The sequence below is a fragment of the Centroberyx affinis genome, unplaced genomic scaffold (genome assembly GCF_046629955.1).
Source record: "Centroberyx affinis isolate AG114_WGS23_722 - 3 ecotype Tasmania unplaced genomic scaffold, CSIRO-AGI_Caff_v1 ptg002167l_1, whole genome shotgun sequence".
Classification (NCBI taxonomy): domain Eukaryota; kingdom Metazoa; phylum Chordata; class Actinopteri; order Beryciformes; family Berycidae; genus Centroberyx; species Centroberyx affinis.
Genome location: NW_027280480.1, coordinates 181,750 through 207,491, shown reverse-complemented (window position 1 = coordinate 207,491; position 25,742 = coordinate 181,750). Strand labels below are relative to the sequence as shown.

Here is a 25,742-nt window from a genome sequence, read left to right as displayed (position 1 = left end):
ATGAGGAAGAGAGAGAGGGACGTTAAATACATCATATTATATTATATTTATTTGACATTAGTAATAGAGAGAGCATGATGTCGATTGATTGATGAGCTACAAAAACACTTGAGACAAAATGCCCCTGAGATAGAATGGATTTATTAGCAAGAGGTAACTGGGAAACATACTTTTTTTATTATTATTATTATTATTATCATCATATCATTTATATATAGAGATTTTTTTTTATTTTTTTTTACAAAATTGGGAATATTTCTTAAGCTGTGGAAACATGAGGGTTGAAAGATAATTTTCATACCACTGGGTATTGCTAACAGCAAAATGTTTATTTGTTTATATTCCTTATAAGAGTATGTGCATGTATAAGTGTATACAGTATAAGTATATAGTATTATTCTGTCTGTGAAGGTGTTGCATGCCTGCCACATGAGCTTCAAAAGTGTACTGTACATACATAGTAAAAATACATACAAATATTCACAGAATAAGCACTACGTTACTATATTCCTGCTAACAGAATGGTTATAGACAGGATTACAGTATAAATGCAAAACACTTTGAAGTTGTCTCCTACCTCTAAGTCATGGTTTCAAGACCACACTGTTGTAGCATTTTGTGTTTAAGCTTGAGATACAATATTTTTTTGAAAGGATTACACTGTTCCACATTGAGAAATATGCAGGGTTGCATGTACAAAATGTACAGCACATTTCAATAAGGTGAATTAACAACAAAGTACAAAATACTTCCCCATGTTCATATAAAGAGCGGATCACTCTCTCTTATACTACTACAAAAATAGTGTTTGAATGCTGCAGGCAGAGATCATTCACATACGGTTTTTTTTTTATCATATTCTTAAACAGCAATGCATATAACAGAGTGATATACAGTCACGTTCCACAATCACTGGAACAGCAAAAAGGACAGATTGTCTTTTAATTACAGAAGAGCAACAACCTTTTACTCTACAGGAGTATCGCCGGACCTGAAAGTACAGTACTACCACTGACTGCATGTGTTCTTTTTTCATGAGTATGCTCCATTAACTTTGAGTTGAGTTGAAAACCGAGGAACGTGAGGTTTTAACAAAAGGAAAACTCATGAATCAGTCATTGTACAATGGCATGCTCCAAGCAAAACAGTGAATTCAGACAACTAATCCCTCACCACAGCAATCAATGAGATGTAACACTTCATCACTGTATGTTGATACATGTACATACAGAGGGAGATTTGCACTTAGCTTATTATTGATGAGTTAAAGTTAATGGAGTGGTCTGCGTTCATTTGGGTAAGATAGGACAGTATTGAATTACAACAAATGAAAACACACATTGAATTTTGTCAATTTTGGGTTAATGATGATATGAATCTCAGGGTGATAAGCAGAAATGAAGCAATAAATCCCCTTTATTTTGGTTTGGGAAGCACAGAGACAGCTATGCTTCAGATATACCATGCCATCATCTCCCCCTGAACAATATTTCCCCTTTGTTAAATATTGTTATATTCTCTGTGCTCTTTTACCTGATTTGATGCAGTTAGATTTTTACAATGCTACATTGGTTGCAGAGTAACTCAATCATCGTTAAACTCAAGTAAAGAGAACAATGGCCGGCAGCATGAGTGCTCAGAAAGTGCAAAGTCGACACAGTATGAGACGATGCAAAATAATGTCATTGGTCACGAAGAAGACACAGTTGTGTACAGCTGTAGTGACCTCTGTTATTATGCTTGAAATACCCAATGTAACTGAAAAAGAAATTAGAAACAAATCCTAAAAGCAGGTGGCATGGCAGTTGAAACAAACAAAAAATATATTATAATGTTTTGTGTCCTCAAACAACCTCGAACATCTACTGTACAGAAGAGCAAATATTTTAAACATGTACAACTATACAAACGTTAATGTGTGCATGTTAATTGATGTATAATATTAACAGAGAAAATAACGTGGAGGACCACCATCCTCATCAGTTGGGCACTTTAGGCTCAATTCTGAGTGAGGCTTCGTACATGCTTTCTTCATCCAGAACGAAACTGTTATCCAGCAGATACTGGGCTGCCTAAAAGAGGAAGTGAAATGGCAGCGAATGAATGGTTTCAGCTATTTCCTTTAAAGAAATGAATCAGCATAGTTTGACAATGCAAAACTACTTTGGCAGGCAATACTGTCCATTGTCTAGAGCAGTGGTTCTCAACATTTTTGGCTTAAACTTTCATTTTGAAAGGCATAGAGGCTGAGAACTATTCAGTGCTTCACAAGAAAAAATTTGAGAAAAACCTGAAAAAAATAGACATGATAATAAATTTGTATTGTAGAAATGTTTTTTCCTTATCACATAAATCATCCCGCGACCCCCCAAAATTATCCTGTGACTCCCTGGGAGATCCCGACCCCCAGGTTGAGAACCACTGGTCTAGAGTACTAGTATTAGTATTAGTATTAGTATTAGTTTACCTTTGGCTGATGATCAATCTTGTATGCTGTTTGCTGAAACTGCCTGATTTCTCTGATGATATGGGAAATCTGAAAAGTAAGAGAACCAGGATGTTTAATTCTAACAGTAAAACTCACACTTTGCACATTGCACCAAACAAGGTACGGTGGCAAGAACATCTTACCATCCTCATCTTGGAGAAGTTGACCAGGTTATCTTCTGTGTAGTTTGGCGTGCCCTCCTCGATGAAAGCCAGATCCGTGAGGTACATCCCCAGATACGGCACGCAGGGAGGATCGCAGCTGGCGGGAGAAAATACACGTCATCCGGGTTGCACTACATACTGTATTTGCTTTATCGATCCAGTATAAAACTATGTCCTTGAACAGAACTCACTTCTTCAAAGCCTCCCGCAGGTTTTTGAACCTCCCCTCTGATGAAACCAACTTCTGTAGCTTGTCAATCACCGCTTTTGTCTAGAGGAGCGCGGTAGAAAGAGTATCAAGCACAGTTTCAGTGATAACAGTAAGTACTTTTAAGAAACAATACGTATGGAGATAGATAGGCACCTGCTTGGAAACCTTGAGCCAGGTCTTCTTGAGGCGGAAGACAGAGCTGCGGTTGAGGGAGGAGGTGATCTCCAGCACAGCGTTGTAGTTGTGGAGACAGCGGCAGATGTCAGCCACAGCCACCCATTTCTCTATGACCGACACCCGAGTGACCACATCCTCACAGCGCAGGATCTCCGTGGCAATAAGGTTGCTTATCTTTCAGAGGGAAGAGATAGAGGAGGGGTTTACTTTTAAAATTATGAACAAAAAGAAGACAAGAAGTATTGTGGCAATTATTGTGGAGGATGGTGCTTGTTGATTGGAACGTACATCATTGAAGTGCTTTGTTGTTTTCATGATATATGGTGTCTTTTCATTTTTGTCATTCTTCATCCAGCCTTGTCCAAAGAATTCTCTGTAAAGCCGTACAGTGTGGATTGGTCAAGCAAAAAGTAGATCAACATCAGAAAGTCAACACTGAATCTGTATGGCTTATACATATAAAGGTGTGATGGCACTCACTCATAAGGGATGACCTTAAAGACCAGGTGGTCCAGCAGGGTGAGCTGCTCTGCTATCTCCAAGGCGGAGTGGTTCTCGAAGGGCTCGGCCTTCCCTCCCTCCGCCTGAGAGACACAAAACAGCATGTGATTTCACAATGAAATGAAAAATGACTTTGTCAAATCAAAGTCTCAAATCCCATTACTTTTATTTCCTGGAAAACAGAGTATCTTTAATGGTGACCTCATCATGTACCAGTAGACGTAAATGAAAATTTCAGACAATAATCCCATCACAGATTTTTGAACAATTCTGCCCCTCTACCCCTCCCATCAAATAAAACTGCTTTTCTCTCCTTCCCATTGGTTTACACTTTTGAACGATCCCTCCCAGTGTTATGTCCCAATTTGTATATCCAGTTTCAACAGGAAATACATCAAATTAAGGAAGCAAGATGCTCTCAAAATGCTGTTTCATTGTGACTTTAAAGCTGCACTGGGCAACTTTGCACATCGGGGGCTCCAAATGGCAGCGAGAAGTAACTGAAAATTTAGAACGTCAATACCCAGAAATCATTTAACTTGACATCAGTAATGATGATTAACAGCCCGGATGGTCTGTTTTATGCCAAAGGATAGCAAAAGGGGCAAGAGATGCAAAACATTAAACATTGGTGAGTCCAGCTTTCTCTGGACAGAGCGCTCTTAAGTTTTGATTCACCAGTTCCTGTGGGCAGAGAAGTTTCCATACCCAGCACCACCCAGAAGAAGGCAAATAGGACGAATCTACAGGGTCTCAATTAATGGGGATGGGACGCTCTTCTCTATTGCACTGTGATTTAGGCTGAGAAATGTGTGTATTTTTTTACATAAAAATTGTACATACTGCAGCTTTAAAACTGCTCCACACTATATTTTAAACATGTATAGAGTACAGCAGCCATTGACTTTACTCACCAATTGTGCCACCTCTTCAAGGCTGATCTGATTGTCACCATGATCTTCCTGAGTTAGAGTCCTGGCAAACACGAAAAAAGATAGTCAAGCTCTGAAGAATGTACAATATAGTAAATGTGCTCATATTCACTGAGCTTGTGAGTTTACATGTAGTGAATTCTAGTCCCACTACTAAAGCTGCGTTTCAGTACCTGATGATATTGGCTGCTGCCTTCCTCTCCTGGGTCAGCAGCTCAGGATCATGCATCACTTCTTCCAGGAAGGCAATAACCTTCGTCTTCAGCTCATTGTTACTCTCAAAGTCCTGGAGGAGTGCAGAGAGAAACACAAACAGGCGGCTTAAAATATACTGTAGAATTTCATCAATCATTAATCGTGCTTAAAGGAAAAATCCATCCTTGGATACTCTTACACGGTTGGATCATCAATTTGTGATGTTTAATGATATTTTGTTAGCTGTTACATACAATCAGTCCTTGCATCAGAAGTACACAATGGCTAAAAAAATCATAAATCCAATGTAAACAAAGCCAGTGATATCATCACAGTGTTTCAGCAGGGGGAGCCATACTGCCATGATGGATTGGGCCTGTAAATGCAGACTGTATTGTGTTGAGATGTTTTACCGGAGAGTGTTTGGACACCCAGTGCCTCAGGACATTCAGAACTCTGTTGGTCGCAGCTCTTCTGATGACGAACTCTTTGTCTCCATTTCTCTGATCTGTTGGGAAGCCTGGAGGAAATGTTTCTAATGAGTTTTGACGTGCAGCTCTCACCAGTACGGTATATATTTGCTAATGAGGGACAGTGAATTTTGGAGAACATGAGAATCTAAGGTGAGTCCTCATGGGTGTGGATGGGTGTGTGTACCTGTGCTGGCGAGGGACATCCGTCGATATTTTTCCTTGGTGGGAGTGCCCTCGTTGGCTCCTGCCGTAGCAATAGCGAAGGCGGAGGCAGCAGACAGAGCGCTGCGGTTGTTGTCCAGCTCTCGACACGAAGACATCACCATGCCATTGTTGTAGGAAAACAGGGAGAACTCTGTAGGGAAGCATAGAGAAAATAACTCCTTCTGTAAACTGGCAAGAGATTCATTTTGGTGCCATTTTCGTGGCATAAATTATGTGGGTAGTCCCTTTGAGTGGAGACATAACAAATTTATTGGCAGTGTTATTAATTTCACTGAGAAATATAAGCCAAAATGTTGAGAAAATGTCATTAGGTGAAGTTAGCTGGTTTCTCCTGTGGGCCATTCTGATTGAACAGATTTTGAATCAGTGCAGCAGAAGCAGGATGTGTTTTTCTCCTTGCTCATGCCTCCACTAGGGGGTAGTATAGGCTAACACTACTCTCTCCCTGTAGAATTTCCTTTACAAGAGGCTTTGATATTCAAGATGGTTGCGGCTAAATATAGCCACCAAATATCAGCATAACAGAGGAATCAACAGATTCTCTGCAGTCTGCTGTGTTTAAATCCTGAGAACATAGAGACATCATAAGGAGCTGAAAATCCTACACTATGTGCAACACCAACTGTTTCACAATTTCAGTTAATTCATGAATTTCAGGTCAGCCTTTGCTTTTAAAATCTATTTGTATGATTTTTCTCATAAGATTTGGACCACACAGAGAAGCTTAGCTACAGTGAAACAGCCTCATTACTGGGGGCGGAAGGGAAAACACGCTCCTGATGTAGTTGCTATGACACAAGTTTCCCTAACACCTACTCAAGCCAAGCATTGGCTTTCCCCACATGTTCATAACCATGCACCAGTTTACATTTCATATGGCTTATGCTAGACACAATGAAGTGCCTCTATTTTGATACACTTTTTTTTTGACCAATCACAGCCTAATACTGAGTCAGAGCTTTAATTTTCATAGACAAAAAAATACCCATCCATAGACAGTAAAGGAATACTTTGAATTTAAGAATATTTTACACTTTGTTTGCTGTATTTCTTTGGTCAAACACAAGAATGTGCAGTGCTCACTGGTAAATGTGGTATTGGCCAGGACATGGGATACAGGTGGCATGCCAGTGTGTGCTTCAGGAGCTCGGAGATCACACTACTGAGCAGTAATGATGTCACTCTGCTGTCTGGGACACAATGTACCTGAGGAGTTTTTGCACTTGACGTTTTTGGGGGTGGTTGGTGACTTGGTGGGAGAGGTTTCTGGGTCTGCGTCATCGCTCTGGTTCTGATCGTTGTCGCTTTCTTCCCGTACAGAGTGATCTATATAACACCAAAAGCATGCGGCTCAGTCAACACATAATTACAGGCAAATTAACAGTCAAAATAATCAAAGGCATTGCTTGAGGTGGGTGAGAGGTCAAGTGAAAAGAAGTCACTGAGGCTGACGTACCTTGTTTGCACGCAGCCGTGTCCTCTACCTTGTCCGTCTTGGCCTCTCCCTCATCGGGGATTTTGCTCGAGACAGGGCTGGACACGTAGAGTTTGTTGATGTCCAAGGTGGTCTTGCTGAACGGGGACATGGAGGAGTACATGCTTGCATAGCCATTTGAGGAGCAGCTGAGGGCGGCCAGGTCGAGAGCCTTGCCCCCAGTGATGATGGGGATGTTGAGGGAGAGCTTGCGCCGGCGGTTGGGGGACGAATTCTTGGCGATGGCCAGGGGCGGAGGGGAAGAGAACTTTCGGCTGGCCCGGGGGGAGCTGGGAGGCTCTCCATACAGGAGTTTGCTGTTCTGACTGCTGGCAAAGAATAACTCCAGGGACCTGCATCAAGGGAGGATATACGCATTTGAATTTAGGACATATGAATATGTTTCTTTGATATTTCGGTAAGTATACTCTATGTTTTAACCCACTCATCAGTGAAAAGAGCTTAGCTAAATACACAACACTGTCTCAATAATTTATGCAAACCAAGTCAGCCGCAGCAACAAGAAGTCCCTTTGCAGCCGCGTCTCGTCGTTTTAGAATAGGATACAGGCTGCAGTGTTGCAGAAAACCTCTCCCACTCCCTGCCACCCTCCTGGCGACCTCACGGGTTCCCATAAATAGCTCAGCGAGTGATAGCGCGCATGGCCACTGCTGACACAGGCAGCCAAGTGGAGGTGTCTCACAGTGACATGACAAGCACCACAGGAGAGCGTGCTGCAGGGCGTGGGCATGGGGAGCTCCCCCTGATCTAAACCTGAGAGTGGGGCTCTCTCTCTAGGCCTGCGGAGGGGCTCTGGTTAGTTAGCCCCACTGCAACACACCATCAATATTTCACACTATGGATCCTTTGCAGACAAGGAGAGGGGAGGGGAGGGGAGGGGAGAGGAGGGGAGGGTGGGGTCCTGCAGCATGGAGGTCGGTTGCCATAGAGCGACAGAGCCCAGTTGAGACACTCCCAGGCAGGCAGGAGAGACTGGACCCAATTACTGCATTCTAACACTGAACATACACACGCATGCGCACATGCACACACACGCACACACACACACACGCACTAACACACAAGCTGATACAGAAGCATCATAAAGCCTGTCCTCCTCTACTGCTCCATCTGCCACTTCACCATGCTCACAGTCACCAACAGGAACAAACTCCTCAAAATCACGCACGCAGCCTCTAAAATCACTAGACTTTCCACTCCCAATCTAATGAACCTAAACACCAATACTGTCACATGTAAAGCACTGTGACCCTGAACACCCCCTCAACTCATGTTTCACCCTCCTCCCATATCCAGACACAGATTAAAAAAAAAACCAAATAAATAAAAAGCTTGCTGCTGCCACAGCTCTCAACTGCCTCAATAACATCATGGTCGACTTTGGTATAATTGTTTTTTTTATATGTGTAGCGCCAATATGTCTATATGACTGTCTCAATAAAGTATCTATCTATCTATCTATTTATCTATCTATCTATCTACAGTATCTAAGAAAACAGAACTGGAAGAAGGGCAGCCATAAGCAAGAGGTAAACCAGCTGAGAGGAGGAGGAAGGTTGCTAGCCTGAACCCAGTGCCATGAATCACTGAAACCATGTGACCATTTGAATTTTGCAATTTACTGGACTGGCATGGGCGTCGTCGGGGCTGCTCTCCTGAATTCTCTGTCACCTTGACTGATAATATTTCCTCCAGCAAATAGTTATTTTACTCACGTCTATACATGCATCCAGCTCACAAATCAGCATGAGCTATCGGAGTCTTCAATGCCTGTATGTTTGAACTGCCTCCTCAGAGGAAACTACTGACAGTCCCATGAATTGTGAAATTCAAATGGCCTCGTGGTGAATGATTAAAAATGTGGAAAAACAAAAAGTAAGAAGTCATTGGACTGGATTCAGGCGAAAGGCTACACATTCTGTCTGTGGGCATTACCATCAGTCCAACATTGCCTGCTTGTCTACTGCACATGCCTTGCATTGATCAGAGGACCACAGCCATGAAACAGAGCTTCTCCGCATGACAGAACAATCCTATCTTTATGCAGCATGGTATGTTCTGGAGTGATGCCAAACAATTGAAAAGAGATTTTTTTTTTTGGTCTTTTTGTCTATTGTAAATGTTGTCAAATCCAAGCGTCCAACGTCAAGTCTGTCAAAGTGAGTGTGACTCACTCACCGAGCGGGGATGGCGCTGATGGGCTTCTTGTAGATGGTGATGAGTTTGTCTAGCACCACATCAGCACTGGTGAACACGCGGTAGGAGTGCAGGAAGGTGTTGAGGAAGTCGATGGAGAGGAAGCGGAGGTCGGTCAGCCTCTCCAGCAGGCGCTCCACACTGGCGTAGCGGATCTGCAGCACCTTGCAGGAGTTCATCATCTTGCTGAAGCGGATGTCCACATCATCACAGTACAGGCTGGAGTCCGACCTGCTCATATAACAGACCAACAGGTGAGCACAAAACATCCCCAGGGAAACAGGAAAAACACAGTTGCATATCACTGCTTTTGGATGAAAACCTTATATCCTTGTAACCTTGTATCGGATGAAAACCTTGTATCCTTGTAAGCCAACTTTTCAGGAACTAAGAAAACAAGCATTGTTTTCAGCTTGACCACTATGCATTTTTGTGTTTATCTAATTGGTTGTGGAAAAGTTTCATAAACCCAAGATTTGTATAATTTTCTCGAACTGTAGAGGAGAATATAATCCTTCCATTGAAGTTAAAACAGTTACAAGGTTTTCACCCGACAGCTCCGATATACCAACAGATGCCAACAGACAGACAGGCGCATACACACTCACTGTATATGAAAATAAGGCTTACTTGATCATCTGTGGCACTGTGACTTTAGAGTTATCTTCAAAGGCGTTCATCATCAGCCCGTTGCAGCGGATGTTGTCTATGCACTATATAGGACAGATGCGGTACAGGTAGACAGAGCAGACAGAGGAAATGTTAGTGAGTACTGTAATGTGCAGGCTCACCGCCGACATCCTCGGCCTCTCGTCTGACTGCTGGAGAGTGTGATGCGTGTTGACGTGCCTGGCTAATGTCACTGGTCCATGCAGACTTCTCCTGCCTGGAGGAGGCCACCAGGATGACTGTGAATGACTGGCTGTCTTTGGGCTCCACGACAATCTTGAAGTCCAGGTGCTCCATGTCCTGGCCAGTCTTGTCTGATTTGGCTTGGAGGCAAACAGACACACACATACAGTTATAGCTAGAGATCAGCATTTCTGTAAATACAAGCACACATAAAGACATTTCCCCCAAAAAATTAATTATTATCTGAAGTTCAACATTCTTTAAAAATAGTCAGTCTGTAAATGTGTCATTTTGTCAACAACAGATATAAATAACCCACTATCCTTTAAAATTTACAATAATTCATTTTAATTTTGTGTTATCAATTATTTTGAGCAGGAATTACTTTCTAGCGGTTGACTCACACTGGAACATAACTCTTCAATTGTTCCACATATGAATAATTCAATATTAATAAATTTAGTAATCATACATTATATAGCACATTACACATGGTACATATAGTGCACATTTCTGTGAGCTGCTGTATGAATAAAACACTGAGGTACTCACACTCATCATCTGTCCCCTCAGGATCCTCCATAAGAGTGCAGTCTATAAGCGAGACGACTCCATTCTGAAAACAACAGACAGTATACATTTAGCATCTCCATAACCGCCTCATCTGGCTCAATAGTCACGCTCACTGGTTTTGCAGTTTATACCATAACATCCAGAACATTTACCACTTTCAAAATCACACAAGAAAATAGCAGTTATAATTATATTTACAGAGAGACAAGGAAGGATGTCTGCACACTGAATATATAAGCTCCCAAAATATTTATTGCTGCAGTCCTTCCTTTTTGCTGATTTTGTCCTGCACCTGTATCCAAGTTGGGCTGGACCATTTTACTTCTATCTCATAATCCCTTTAGTGGACAGCCGTATCTTTGACCCCCAAAATTCCTTGGCCTTTGTACGAAATATGGTGTAATATGGTAAAATAACACCACTCCATTACACAAATCAAATTGACTACATCAAGAAACTGCGTTCAGAAGTGTACAATGAGCGCCTATGTGTGCGCACGCCCGTATCAGCATGCATAGCTCCTGTGGTCAATGCCACTGATAAAAGCCATGACATCTCTAACCCTGCAGCTTTCATCTCCTGCGAGTTAATCAATTTAGCCCAGAGATTCAAGGTTTGTGGTGCCACACAGATGGTGATGGTTTGAAAAGAGCGGCTCGTGTGCCAGCTCAGCAGCTCAGGCCCACCTTGGTGAGATGAAGCTTTCCCCCAGAACCCCTGGTGCAGATGATTAAATGCTTGGAGAAGAGAAAGCACTGCCTTTCCCCCTCCTTCTTCAGAGACAAAGAGCCCAGTCGCCCACGGGTGATCTTGCCCTTCTCGCTCATCGGCACCTGGATGAGAGACCCTGTATGTGGGAATGAGCGTGTGTGTGTGTGTGGGTGTGTGTGTGTGTGTGTGTGTGTGTGTGTGTGCAAATGGGACGGGGTAGAGGACGGAGAGAGAACAAGAGAAAGAGATACATATATAAATGGTAAGAGACAGGGAGCGGGGGGGGGGGGGGAATAGAGAAAGGGAGTGAGAGGAATGGAGAGTGGGGAAACCAAATGAAAGAGAGAATCAGTATCAATTGCTTGTCTTTAGTTATGTATATATGTACATTCACATGGGATACACAGGATTAAACACATAGGATTAAATAATTTGCCATTTCTATTTTCCCCTTCCCCATCCATCAAGGCCTGCTGGGGATGTGTGACATTTACAGTCCCAGATTCATCATCGGTTTGCCTCAGAACAGTCTAATTACACTTGGAAATTAAAGAGTCGCCTCACGAGGAGTACATGCTGTTCCTCAGAGAGAGATACGTCTCTTTTAAATCTGAGTTATTTCCCCAGCAGAGGTCTGCGGAGGCTTGAATATGTGAAGAACACGGATCAGGCTGTCAGGCAGGTGAGGGACAGGAAATCCACTCTGCTGCGATTGTGCTCTCCTGCAGAATCTGCGGTTCCTCGTCAGCTGATGGGAGCCGATCTGAAGTACAACACTTGAAGGCAGCAGTTACCTTGTCTTACAAACGTCTGGCTGGTGTCAAGGAGAATCTCGCACCCCTCTACGATCATGCGCTCTATCGCCAGGTTCTTCCTGATGTTCTCCGTCTCGCTCACTTCATCGTGCATGATTCTGGGGAAAGGACATTTCATCACTCACACATTTCATCTGTATGGGACAGCACTATAGATCTAGTTTGGGCAAAACACAAATAAATGAGATACACAGGAAATCTTATAGTCCTTCATTTCACTATTGTGCATGCATTATGCCAGGATTCAATGTTCTTTTTCCACTGAGGCACTGTGTGTAATTTTGTTTTGACAATGTTGGACTGCTGTACCTGGAGAGCTCCTCCAGCTTAGACTTGGCATAGTCCAGACTGTTTCTCTCTACATGTTCATGGGGTGTGTGGGCCAGCAGCTCATGGAGTGTAAGAATGTAGCGGGGAATCTAGAGAGACAGAACAGAAAGCAGCAGGAGGGGTCACACTCAAATATAAGAGCTTACATGCATGCGTGTATAGTGTAATGTAATAACAGAAACAACAACCACGCACACACAATCACACAGATGCATGGACAGGGATATACATGTGCGCACACACACACACAAGCACACATACTCTGATGAGAAGTAGATCAGCGGAGAGCACTATCTACAGTCATCAGCAAAATTTATTATCAACACAGCATAGCCTGAAGTAGGCCCCAGCAGAGCGGACTGTAGGGAAACTGCGTGCCTTGCCAGAAAAAAGCCATTATTAAAGCCCGAGCTTCAAAAACAACCACTTTTTATAGACATGAAACACACTACAGGGATATTCTGAGCAAAAGCAGAATAAATGGCTGCTGTTGTGTTGTGGGACACAGTTAGTTTAGAGAGCCAATGAGCAGCCACCTAGCAGAGTTAGAGCGTTCAAGAAGGGATTGTGTCTTTAAAAGCCTTGCCTTGACTGAATGGGGGAATTTCAAACTAGCAGCCAGACCAGAACACAGTAATTCTTGTAAAAGCAGAAAGCAGCAATTAGTTAGCTAACCAGCTTGGTTGTAAATCTTAAAATTTGCTTACAACATTTGATTTGATCCAATTTGGGGCTTGCTTTGCCATGTTACATTTTATGGTCCAAAATTGGGAAGTAGACCACAATTCACTGTTGCCACCTTGGACCAAACCAGCAGAGGAACCCTTACTGTATGTTCACACATTACTTCTGATTGGTAGAGCAGGCTACAGGCTCTTGACTCGCATCCCCAAATTGCCACTAATGGAGCAGGAATGAGCTACAGAAGAATATTAACCTTTATTTATAAATCACTTGTGAACAAATGTGAACAAATAAATCAAGAAAAAAATGTGGTGAATGTTGGGTGAGGTAGGATAGAGGGAGGGTTAAGAATAAGATTAAGCTGCCAACCCAATTTGCCAACATATTAAAAATACAATGACCTACAGCATCAAAACATGCTACTACAAAATTGCTAAAAAACCAAATGGCAAATGTACATGACAACTAAAACAACAATAACAAAATACAGACCATAGTTCAAGTGAAAGCCTAAAAAAGAGTTGTGAGGGCAGGCTGTTCCAGAGCCTGGGGGGCACTGATGGAGAAAGCTCCATCAAGTCAAGTCAAGTCAAGTCAAGAAACTTTATTGTCATTGTACTGCTGTGCAAGACAACAACACAACAAAATTATAGTCTACAATCACCTTTAGTCTTCAGTCTAGACTGTGGAACGACCAAAAGAGCGCTGCCCAAGGATCTCTGGCTGCACTGGACTCATAAGGGGTTACAAGCTCTGAGATATAGCCAGGCACTAGTCCAAGACAGTCAGTAAAATTTCAAAATCTGTCCTAAATTACACTGGTAGCCACTGAAGTAAAGCTAACATGTTGGTAATATGCTGTCAGGAGTCTGGATATACTCTGCTGGGTAAGGCAGGTGTACAGGGAGTTACAGTAGCCAAGGCATGATTAAATAAAGGCATGGGTCACTGTTTCCAGATGATAAAAGACAGAAATACTCTAATTTTGGAAAGTCTCATGTGTTGCAGAACACACGACTGCACAACTGTCTTAACATGTTGGAGTCAAAAATTACTCCAAGATTCCTACAATTTGAAGATACAATCGGGGAAAGTGGGACAAGCCGATTGTGGATTTGAGAACTAACACTAGTGGGTCCAATAATAACTACAGACTTCCAGTATCTGTATTCATTTGTAAGAATTTAAGAGACATCCAGCTTTGAATATCCACCAAAACGGACAACTGCTTGACATAACTTAGGTTTGCAGATATGGTATTATTGGCATAGCAGTCAAAACTAATATTATGTTTGCAAATGATACGGCCCAAGGGTAACATATACAGTATATATGGAGAAAACTATGGCTGCAGCACTGAAATAATGACAAAAATTGGCTTCATGCTGCACTTCAGCTGCAAACAAACATGGCTGCATTCATCCCTTGTGTATATAAGCGAGAAGAAGGTGCTAACCTGAAACATGGGGTAGGTGAGGAAGGTCTCCAGAGTTCTCTCCTCACAGTCGGGCTTGGCCTCATATTGCTTCAGCAGCTTGTCGAAGTCCCGGTTCTGCTTGCAGTGAGCCAGGATCTGCAGGCTGTACTGGTGGTTTCTCACAAACTCCTGGTATATGTTCAGCATGGGCAGCAGGATGTCAAACAGGTCCGCTGTGGAGAGATCAACACCAAGAAACGGGGAGAGATCAAACTCAGCTGTAGAGTAAATCATCATCATGCCTATTGACACAGAAACCAAGTCAAGACAACTTTATTTGTGTAGCCCTTAATCATGGTTACAAAGGGCTTCACAACGCCCACATTATGAAACAAGAAATGAAAACAAAATGAAGAAAGAAGAAAGAAATTATGCTTACCCAACACCAATGTCGGCCAGCTTGCTATTCTGGCTTTCAGACCCTGGTAAAATATCTGATGTAGGAACATGATAGTTTCACTGAAAGAAAAAAAAAAGAAATATTATGGGGGAAAAACATTAGCGATAGTGATATGTGCCATCCAACCTCATAGAAATACTTATTTATGAGTAAATTATTCTGCACCATGTCTTATGCAGCTGTATGCAATGCAAGCCCTGATGTGAGACAGTGTGTATGAGAGCATGGGTGTGCAGGTTGTATGTGTGTGTGTGTGTGTGCACGTGTGGCAGGGAGGTGCCGAGAGCGTGCATAAACGAGTGCGTGGGTGGGTTTTTGAATAGGCCTATGAATTCAGGTGAATGCAGATTACTGTATTATTGCATTGTTTGTTGTATTCGAGTCTACTATCTGCATGTGCGATGTTTACTGGACCCGACCAACAGAATTTCACCAGACTGAACAGTAAACTCAACCAGGAACGTTCTTGACCTTGAAATTAGAGCATCTGGGTGTGTTGATATAAAATATAGTGTATATAGCTTATGTCATTTCAGATTTTTACATACAGTAACTGGCCATTCTTACAATTCATCCATAGAAATACTCTTTACACTGAAGCTGAGGTAGTGTGTGGAGAGAGAAGCCCACCTGTTGAGGAAGATGCTGCTGACGTCGTCGTGGGTGATGGGAGGCTTCTTGGAGCTGGCGGCCATGCGCAGCGGCCTCAGGAAGTTGTTCACCAGGATGTGGAGCTGCTGGACGTACTCCGCCTCCGAGTCCAACATGCTGAACACCACCTGGTTCCTCTTCCTCATGCTCTCCGCGTGCGGCGAGCGGATGTAGTCCTGGATGATGGTCTTCCACTTCCTCCTGCAGATCCAGCCTCGCAGGAAGCTCTGGACCTGCAGCGGGTTTTTAAAAGCCCGCGGTCAGTTTCTCAGCATCATAATAAACTCAGTAAGAATGGTTTAAAAATCACAGGCTTTACTTTTTTGATCTTCTTGATTTCTGAGTCGTCGTCACTGGGCGCAGCTGTGGGGCTGGAGTGGATCTTCTCGTTGTCTTTGAGCAGCCCAGAGATCTGCCAGGGAAACAACCACGGGATAGACAGATCATTCCCACTCCTCTTCTCCTCACTTCCCAGCATGCAAACAAAGTGACCGAGTCAAACAGGACAGGACCTGTCAACACTGAAACATTAGACTGATACCAGAACAAAACTCTGTTCATCTGGCTAGTATCTCAGCATCAATATTGATTTACATTGGTCATTTAAATGCAGTGTCACTAGGTACAAAGCTGCACAATGACAAGAGGTAAACAGGTTGCTAAAAAACAGACTGGAACTGCCTTGCATTGTTTGAAGGTAAGTGTCTCCATTTACTTTGTAGAGAGTGAGAGAGTTAATTATCATTGCATTTCATAGAAGAGATGCAATATAAAGCCCTGTTCATGCATATTCAGCACATAATTTGATTTCAAGCATCACATTTGCACATTAAAGTAAAATGACTATTTGATCTGAAGAATACAGCAGGGAACGTAGCTCTATTGGAGGGATTGTTTCTGAGAAGAGATGCAAAGTGGAGCGTGGTTGGCCTGAACGCATCTCTGATACTGCTCCAATTTCTATCCTCCCAGTCACACACTATTTATCACATATGATACAAACATAAAATATAATCGGGATAATGTACTGTTTTCCCACAGGTTCTCCTGTTATCTGTGTTGCTGGCAGGTTGAGGCGAGCATGGGATGCAGACAAATTTTGGAAAGGACTGCGTGCAATGCAAGAATCTCTGTTAATATAATATTATTGTGTCAGTTTGAAGAGTCTATTTATGGTGAGTCTGTCTGATACTGTGTGGGGCCGCCACAAATAAGTCTATAGATGGAAAATCCTGCAATCCTCAGCTATCATGGTTCAGTCAGAGAGGACAAAATCCTGGAAATTTTAACAGCACTCCCTTTAGTGTTGAGGACCTTAATACTGCAGCGACTGCCATCAGACGATCCATTCATGCTCAGTTCAACAAAAATAGCCCAAACAAATACTACTGAGGGTAAAGGAATCACAGTGAATATTACCTCTGACTTAAGCCTTTCAATCTCTATTTCCCCATCTTCTATCTGTTGTCGAAGTTGCTTAGCAACTGTTTTCTCTGTCTCCACAATCTGAAGCAGATGAAGATACTTCTGCATGAGAGTCTCATGCTCGGTGGCCAAGTTTCTGTAACTGTTGTCATGTACACGGGAATGCACATGCGCACACACAGACACACAGACACACACACACACACACACACACACACACACACACAGTACATAACATGACTTTCACATAGCATCTAATTATTGAAACTTGAGTAATGAATGAATGTATGTCATTGTATGTAACTACATGTAACATCAAAGCGATCTGTGCCATATCTTATATTTTAAGTCAGCACATGAAACCATGGCAACATCCCTTACAGCTTAAGCACATCAGTCAAAGATTACTTACCCGCTACCAACTAATTCAGCTAATAATTAACATGTCTGCACATTTCACTGATGTGCTCCTTTACCTGGCATGTGATATTGCAGCCACCCATTCATCGCAGTCCTTTACATCCTCTGTGCGTAACTCCAGTGCCTTTTGGTTTTCGTGGGTGAAGTTGACAGTGAAATAGTACTGAAACAAACAGGGTGGGAAAGGGTGAAAAGTCCTAGTTTAAAAACAACAGATGACATGACCATCATTAACCTGGCCTGTAATAGGCTACTATTCCACACAAAAGGGAACGTTTATCATGAGATGCTTTCTAGATATATCTATCTATCTATAGTGGTCTGACTGAAGCTTCTCCACTGCTTTTGTCTGTGTGTTCGTTCCACTGCCTCGCTGAAGACATCAAGCGGGTGATTTAAAACCACAGAGGGCCTGGGGAAGCCACATCTTCCTCGCCCACCAGTGCAATTGATGGAGCATGCTGAGGGAAGCCTCCCCCAACCTGGTTCCTGGGATGGCTCTGGTTCCCATGAGGAAATGCCATAAGACATGGAGGCTGGAGCCACGGCCAATTACATAACTGTGCGATACCTGTTACCTAGCAACTCCACTCAATGTGAACAGATAGGCTGTTTTTGCGTTTGTTGCCACACTCTATTTTAGATAAGCGTGCTTCCTTTTTACGCTTGATTCCCAACCACAACTAATTTTGAGTAGTGTAGTTGTAGCGGGGAAATCACTGCCAGCATTTTTTAACATGTGGGTCCTGTGTTCCTCTTGTTTAGGAGTTAAAACCTTAGGCTGCTCTATGTCTTTTTACATTATTGCTATATCTGACAGTATTTTGTGCTGATTCATTACAGAAAAAACTGCCAGAACCCACAAAACAACCATTTGAAAATGGCTTTCCAACCTCTACAACGTTCCTCTGCAAAGAAGCACCTCTTCAGACAAGGAGTGGCTCTTTTTTTCTGAAGAGGTGCTTCTTTCAGGAGGAAGGTTTTCTTCAGAGATTGCTAAATGACACAGTGGGGCAACTATTTGGATAAAAGTGACACGGTATTTTCATCAAATGTTATGATTTTTGTGGGTTTTCAAAGTGAGCACAGTACATTTTCCTACACAATAGAAACCTTTAGCAATGCCCAAATTGTTGCCTCATATATCTGAACAGTGGAATAAGATCCCAAACAATGGACTGCAGTTTTATCTCCTATGGAGGCAAGAATAATATGTGACCTAAATTTAAAAAATGCGCCATTAACCTTTAATTTCCTATGTACCAGTTTTGCATGTTTGGGTTTATCTATATAGCGAAGGCCTTTTTTGATGAAAGCTTAGATACAGTCGTTGTAGTCTATTAAAAACATTAATAGGGTGAACAAAAATCCCACAAGGAGAGCCAAGTCAAAACGATACCACAACTCACACAAGTAAAATGTCATCTTTCTTGTGGACTATGCCAGCCATGTTGAGTGAGAGCAGACTCTAATCTTTGGCCTGCAGATGTTCAACAGGCGCCTATCAACCTGCAACTGATCATTATTCATGGCTGACTGCTCTTCCATCTTCACATTCATTAGGTATTCATCCTACCGTCAAAGAAAATCTATTTCTGGCAGGGAAGCATGCATGTTGTTGTAGTTTTCCCTCATCCTCATTCTAAGAGCGGGCTGAGTGTCTGGTATGAGGCAATGTTAAGCACACTGTCTGCTTTATGTTTATGGCTGAGTCATGCTCTCTCAAACACCTTTAATGGCTCCATGTCTTAACAAGTCTAAATGATCTGAGCTGATGAGGCATTGATAAAAGCTGTGATATACTGTATATATCCTTAGGCTTTGGAATGGCCTGCCTGAGAATATTAGGCTAGCCAGATCAGTATCTTCTATTACATTTCTTCTTAAAACACACATTTATAGACTTGCTTTTGCTGATTGAGATCCATGTTCCATGAGAAAGAGTGCAGGACATATCTGGCCTTGGATATTCACTATGTTATGCAATTCTCATTGCTTCTAGGTTTGCTGTTTATCTATATTTTCCCTTGACTTAATGGTATTCAGGATGCCGCTGTCATGTTACTATGCCTTTTGTCTTTTCTTATTCTTGTTTTATTTTGTTAATGTAAAGCACTTTGTAACTCTGTTTTGAAAGGTGCTATACAAATTATTATTATTATATTATTATAATCAAAAGTCAGTCCTGCTGTGCTGTAGAAGCTGTGAATGGTAAATAATGAATTAGATATTTTTGATTAATTGTACTGTCTACACAAGTAAAATAATTCTTATGCCTTATATAATTGCCACTGACTGATAAACAGCTCAGTTTTATTGCAGAAAAACAATAAAATGACTTTGCTGAACCACATAATGAGATCTATACAACAGTAATCTATCCCCAAGAGAAACCAGAATTTAAGTGTCTTCTATTGTAATGACTAGCTTTATTTTGGACATTAGCCTTCTCCACACCCCAAAGAGTACAGGATCACATATTTTAACAGTTCAATGTGAGTAAGACCTTCATCATTCTCCCATCCATAAGTATCATACAGGTATCTATTTGAGTAAAAACTAAAAGTGGCAAATCATAGAGAGATCAGGCATCACTTGCTGCCAAGGCTTCATGTAGAAAGGGCTGAAACGCTGCTGTTTCCCACTGTGAGAGGACTGTGTTTTCTATAAATGGACTCTGACCCCTCCAAGGTACTGCAAGGAACGAATTTAGCCCAGATAGCGCTCGCATTAATAGGAGAGATGCGACACACTACTTCTCTCCTCAGTTACCCCGCCTCTTCCAACTGCATCATTCTTTAGGATGCAAATAAGGGTTGCCATAGAAACCTTGGGCTCAAACGCATTATCATTTTCACACTAACTGCATTTGAGGAAAAATATAATGTAGGGATTATGGTGGATTTCTAAAACGTTGTAGCAAAACCATAAATCCATCCACATCTAGGCGGTGACAGAAGATAGAGGTGATATTTTCTTACTCTCATTCTTCCTTTGAACATTTCTGATAAAAGATTTGTTATGGATGTTGGATGTTTGATTGTTTACATTGCAGGGTAAGTCTTATGCAGCCCATGATATCAGTCACATCAGTCTTTCATTATTTCTATACCTTCCAGTGCTTTCAGTGATGAAAAAGCAGCATTCATAGAACAAAATGAATCAAATATCTTAGTTTATTCTGAATTCAATCCCAGATATCAGAGGGCTATGGATCAGGCTTATCTGAATCTATTCACATTTCCATTCCTGTAATTAAGAGACCCTCAAGATAATGTGCAAAAATCAATAACAACAAAACAGTATACTAGCTAAATTTACCTATGTACAGATATAACTGGACAGAGGGCACAACATTGTTGACAAAATTACAAAAGAATCCAAAAATTTGCAATAGACTACATCATAAGGAAGCTTTTGGTCGCCTTTAAAGCAACTGGGAGAGCATAACATTAGCCAGTGTGTTGCATTCTGCTTTGTCAGCACAGGGGCAGCTGTTCACAGGAAGAGCCTAGACTCACTTTGGATTGCAGCCCTACCTACACAGCCAGGCACAGAGCCTGGAGAGAAGAGAGCCAGCGGCCTGGGCACTGAAGCAGAATGTTCCTAGAGCGTATAGACGCAATAACAATGATAACAGGCCATCATTACAGTAACCTTTCCTTTCCTCTCATTCGTGTCTCTGATTTCTGATGCTCTCATGTGACAGAAGCAGGCAGTAAGTAAATATTAAACTCTTGCAGATTGGCTATGACTTAAAATTCCCAACCCTACTGCATATATTCTGTATGCTGGGACTGTTATAGACAACACTTCACAGAATTGGCTGAGATAAGGACTAAATGGATAAGAAAAATCCATTAGATACAACCACTCATAAGATGTAATGCAGTAATTACAGTGCAGAATGTAAATGAAAAGTCTGACTGAGTAACAGACTGGGAATCATTTCAGTCAGGTCATCTAGATCAGAGATGACTCTGATCACTGGAACCCTACTGTTCTTCAGCTTCAACTGTAATTTCATCATTTCCCCGCAGGATGGCGACCTCGAGGCCATGACTGTTTTTTTTTTGTGCATGTTTTATTGGAAGGAAATATGGCCTAATACACTCGGCCCAAAAAACTTCAAAGAGATGATAACTGAAAGTCAAAACCAAAATATTTGACCAGCCGGCATGCATAAAGCAATCAATCTGATTTGTAAAAATCACCCAAAACTGAAAACTATCCCACCAATAAAAAAAAAAAAAAAAAAAAAAAAAAAAAAATCAAGCTTGGGTTTGCTGCAACCTAAAGCAAAACGCTGCATAGCCCATTGCTGGGGCATCTCATGTTATCATTAGGTGTTAATATTGATGCCTCATCATTAATACCATGCATGGATTACATAACATGGAATACGGCAATGTGGAACCTCGTGCTATTCCGCTGCGCTGGATTTGAGGTCATCATGCAATAGCCTAATAAGAAAAATATGCATAAGAAAAGCGCTTTGTTCAAGACTAAAATACAGTTAAAAAGGAAATGACAGTAGAGATTTTTTTTTTTAAATCGCCTGTGGATTCTGCATGGAGGCTTATAACCCACAAGTGTTTCACGTCGTTAATATTGTGAAATTAAACCTGAAACAATAAAGCAATGCGAGTGTGCGTTTGCGTGCGTGCGTGCGTGCCAGGTAAAGAGAGAGAGAGACGAGAGAGAGAGAGAGAGAGAGAGAGAGAGAGAGAGAGAGAGAAAGAGAGAGAGAGCGTGCGGGCGCGCGTAAGCTCTTCATACCTGCTTTTCTAAACACTCCTTGGCTGACAGTGAGGGTTTTGGTGAAGGCGCCCTGTCGCATATGCATCCCTCCAACAGGTATAATCCCGAGGGTCGAGAGCTAGACTCGTTCTCAAAATAAAAGAGCATATTTTGTAATAAAGCAAACCACTTTGTGTGCCATTTTGTGTTGTCTGAGCTCTTTTTGCTCAAGCACCCTCGTCTTGTACCATCCTTTTTTGCCAAAAGCCCCAGGTAGGTGACATGACCATCATTAAGTCGTATTCCCTTCTGCATTTTGATGAAGAGACTTCAGCTGGAAAAGGTAGCTGGGTAGTTACATCCTTTTGAACTCGCTCCCGAAAAAAAAAAAAAAAAAAAAAAAAAAAAAGATGTTGACTTTCTGAATGCGGACCTCTAGCAGCAGGCTTGTCCACTCTGTCCGACGCATTCACCGTGTTGGCATTTAAGTAAAAAGAGGGGAACAAAACGAAGAGCACAAGTCCAGCATCCGAAATCTTTCGCTATACTCCGAGCGCTTTGAAGGTCCACATATTATCCGATGATAAAAAGAGAAGGGAGACGAAAAAATAGTCTAAACAACGCAAGATGAGAGTGAAAGGGTTCGGGGTTTGTCCTTTTCTCACATGAAATCTCCAGAAAGCAGTAGGCTTGGTGCTGAGCTAGGCAGTGCTGGGTGAAGTCACATGACGCATGCTTGGGAAAGCAGATTTCAGGACCTTGGACAGGGACATTACAACAGCTAATTGAAGATGCCGCATAAGTTTCCTCTCGCTGTCACCTCCATTAAGCCAATCAAATATCTGCGCGATGAGAAGAAATTGGAAAACATTTTATTCGAATGACAAACATAAATTCACCCACTGTAAGCAGCCATTTAGCAGCCTACTGATTCAGTGTAGTTCACTGTTTTACAGTAAAGTTTTGTCCTCTCCTCAGCATGTTATTTTTGTTGATTACAATACAACCAGCAGTGTGCACTGAGATATTTAAACAATTAAATTGCCAAAGTTTCAACAATACTTTCTTGTCCAAAAACTACCCATTAATTCACAATTATCACCATGAAAATGTGGCTTGTTGTATGTTTTTTGTGAGCTATATGTTGTGCTTTTTACATCCACATGTTGTTAAAGAATAGCTGGAACCTCTAAACGGTTCCTCACTGATATTTGTTAGAACTATCAATAGTTCCATATAGCACAAAGTAGATCCCACTGATTCTCCAGAACCAAATCATTCATTAAAAACGTAAATAAATGTTCTTCATGATAAAGGAAGTAATCTATGTAGATACAGCCATTTTAAAAAAGAGGCTCCATACAGCACTAAAAGTTCTTCTATTACCTTGAGCCAAAAGAACCCATTTTTAGTACGGTTTAACCCCTTTCTCTGGGGGAGTGTAATTTTTACATCTCAAGCAGTAGTAGTAGTAGGCTCTTACAGGAAAACTCGAGTACATCTCAGGTCCTCAAGGGCTACAGTGTCTTGTGTCTCTTGGCAATGAAGATCGATTGTTGCTGTGAATGGCTGCTATTGCATTTTAAGCCCAAAGGAGAGCTGCCTACAGTAAATTAGGGTCCAGTCAGTGACAGAAAGTAGATGGTGAAAGATAGACTGCTGTCCCACATTGGTTCTGTAGTATTTTCAGATGTACACTATGCAATATTCACGTCAGATTTGTTTGTATGAAAAATGTTATTATTTGGAATGAAGCGCGACAACTGTTAAATGTGGCACCTTAGTCTTTGTTAGAAATCACAAATTAGTGACATAAGTCATAAACATCTTCTGATATGAACAGACATCATAACCATGCAGGAAGTTAGTGTAATATTAAAAATTAGCAGCACTATGACATCTTCAGCTTGGCCTTGTAGGAGAACTCTGATGTAAAAACCTTTTTCAATATAGCTGCAACATTGCTTTCAGACACATGTTGGTTTACCTTTCAAAATTGATATCAAGTATTTTTCTTAATTTTTTATTGAGTCCTGAAATGAACCCATTAAATCAGTCTGTAAAAAAAAGGTGTACCAAGGAAATCAAGGTAAAAAAAAAAATCCACATTTTTGACGATGTATTGAAAGAAGAAAACTATAACATTTTGGTTGCATACAGTAAGTGTGAAAACCCCTTTTAAAGTGGGGGGTTGGAATGCGTTCAGATTTGACTAATCCCATTCCAAAGCCTGTATGTAAAAGATAATCGAAATGTATATTTCTGACTGTGGTTCCTTCAGATTCCTCTTAGACCGTTTTGTCATTGAGAACTCTCCTGCTTTTGCACAAAGGTTTCTCCAGATGAAACAAACAGAACCACACCACCTAACTAAGGTCTTGTTTGGATCCTGTTTTCATCTCATTCTTCTCTATCCAGTTCTCTAAATATACCCACTATTCACTCTGGGTCTGAAGACTGGATTTAACATTAATATAGGTAAAGGTAATATAGGTAAAAAGATGACTGAGTTTGCAATCTGAGCCTCTTTGAGCTGCAGCATCATGCTATGTGGCTAGTGCCAGCATTATGTGTCCTGGTGGTTACAGAGCTGAACTATAAAACATGCTCTAGCACACAGCCAATATGCCTCTTTGAGCACCCAATTTGTTTAAAAGGCATAGGCTCTAATCTGCTCCTGTCAGTCCTCCGGCTACTTCTCAGAGAGGAGATTTATTTATTACTCTATCCCCATTGTTATCTGCTTGCTCTCAGATCCATTCTCCCATAAATCCCTCCAGGCTCTGAGGTGCCTAGTTCAACAAGCCATTTTTTCCCTTCAATTAGCCATTGACTAGTCAAATATTAATCAAAACTAACATTTTAAGGTGATTAATGAAAACCCTGGCTAAGATGCAACCACGTGCAGTGAAATGAGCGTGGATGACTTTTTTGCAATAAATTTATCAGAAACATTAGTTTCATGTGCCACGACCATGCAATTTATATGGCCAATTTTTTAGTAGATTTGACTAGACAACACATGTGAGTGGCTGATAACACTGTGGGTATTGTCGGTCTGCTCTTTATGTGCCAAGCCTCAGCCAAGGTGAAAGACAACGGTGCTGTTCTGCTTGACGTGTGGATTCTCAGTCCATCCGGCTCTGTGGATCACTGGATCTTGAGATAGCGGCAGATATATGATGATGTCTCTGAGTGCAACTCCTTCCAGATACATACATGAAATCTGTTTGTTTTGAAGCAGTCTGAATCAGCATTCCTCCAGTAGCTATATGGCACAAAATGCTGCTGGAGCTTCTCTCAGACTGACTGACTGTGCTGGCAGAGGAGCGGCTCGGCTTCTCTGCTGGAGACTCCCCTCTCTTGCAACAGACTCCGTCTCCCCCCACATGCAAACATCTCACTGAGGAGGGATGGCATGTGTGCAGCTAATGACTGGCTAATTATTTGTCAATAACGATCGATGATGGTGCACTTCTATTTTTGTGAAAAGAGCTGACATTTGGGCTGTTTGTGACCTTCAATATACTGCTTTGATACTGAATGTGTCCCAACATGGAGAAGCAGGCGCATAGTGGGAGTTTTTGTTGTTGTTTTTTATAGACTA

General features: G+C 41.7%; 1 protein-coding gene across 1 annotated transcript; it reads right to left on the bottom strand.

Annotated features, from left to right (window-relative positions):
- Positions 1-1,979: 1,979 nt before the first annotated feature.
- Positions 1,980-22,450, bottom strand: rasgrf1 (Ras protein specific guanine nucleotide releasing factor 1). The gene is made up of 27 exons (XM_071532196.1): positions 22,175-22,450; positions 17,452-17,558; positions 16,970-17,117; positions 15,870-15,962; positions 15,530-15,783; positions 14,879-14,958; positions 14,479-14,672; positions 12,318-12,427; positions 11,988-12,106; positions 11,169-11,329; positions 10,462-10,525; positions 9,907-10,049; positions 9,688-9,770; positions 9,040-9,288; positions 6,823-7,193; positions 6,573-6,692; positions 5,326-5,496; positions 5,082-5,188; positions 4,647-4,759; positions 4,456-4,516; positions 3,521-3,624; positions 3,329-3,413; positions 3,017-3,214; positions 2,844-2,923; positions 2,632-2,749; positions 2,468-2,536; positions 1,980-2,072 (listed from the first exon to the last, which is right to left on the bottom strand). The coding sequence occupies exons 1-27, from the start codon at positions 22,448-22,450 to the stop codon at positions 1,980-1,982; spliced, it is 3,771 nt and encodes a 1,256-aa protein (XP_071388297.1).
- Between the last annotated feature and the right edge of the window lie 3,292 nt (positions 22,451-25,742).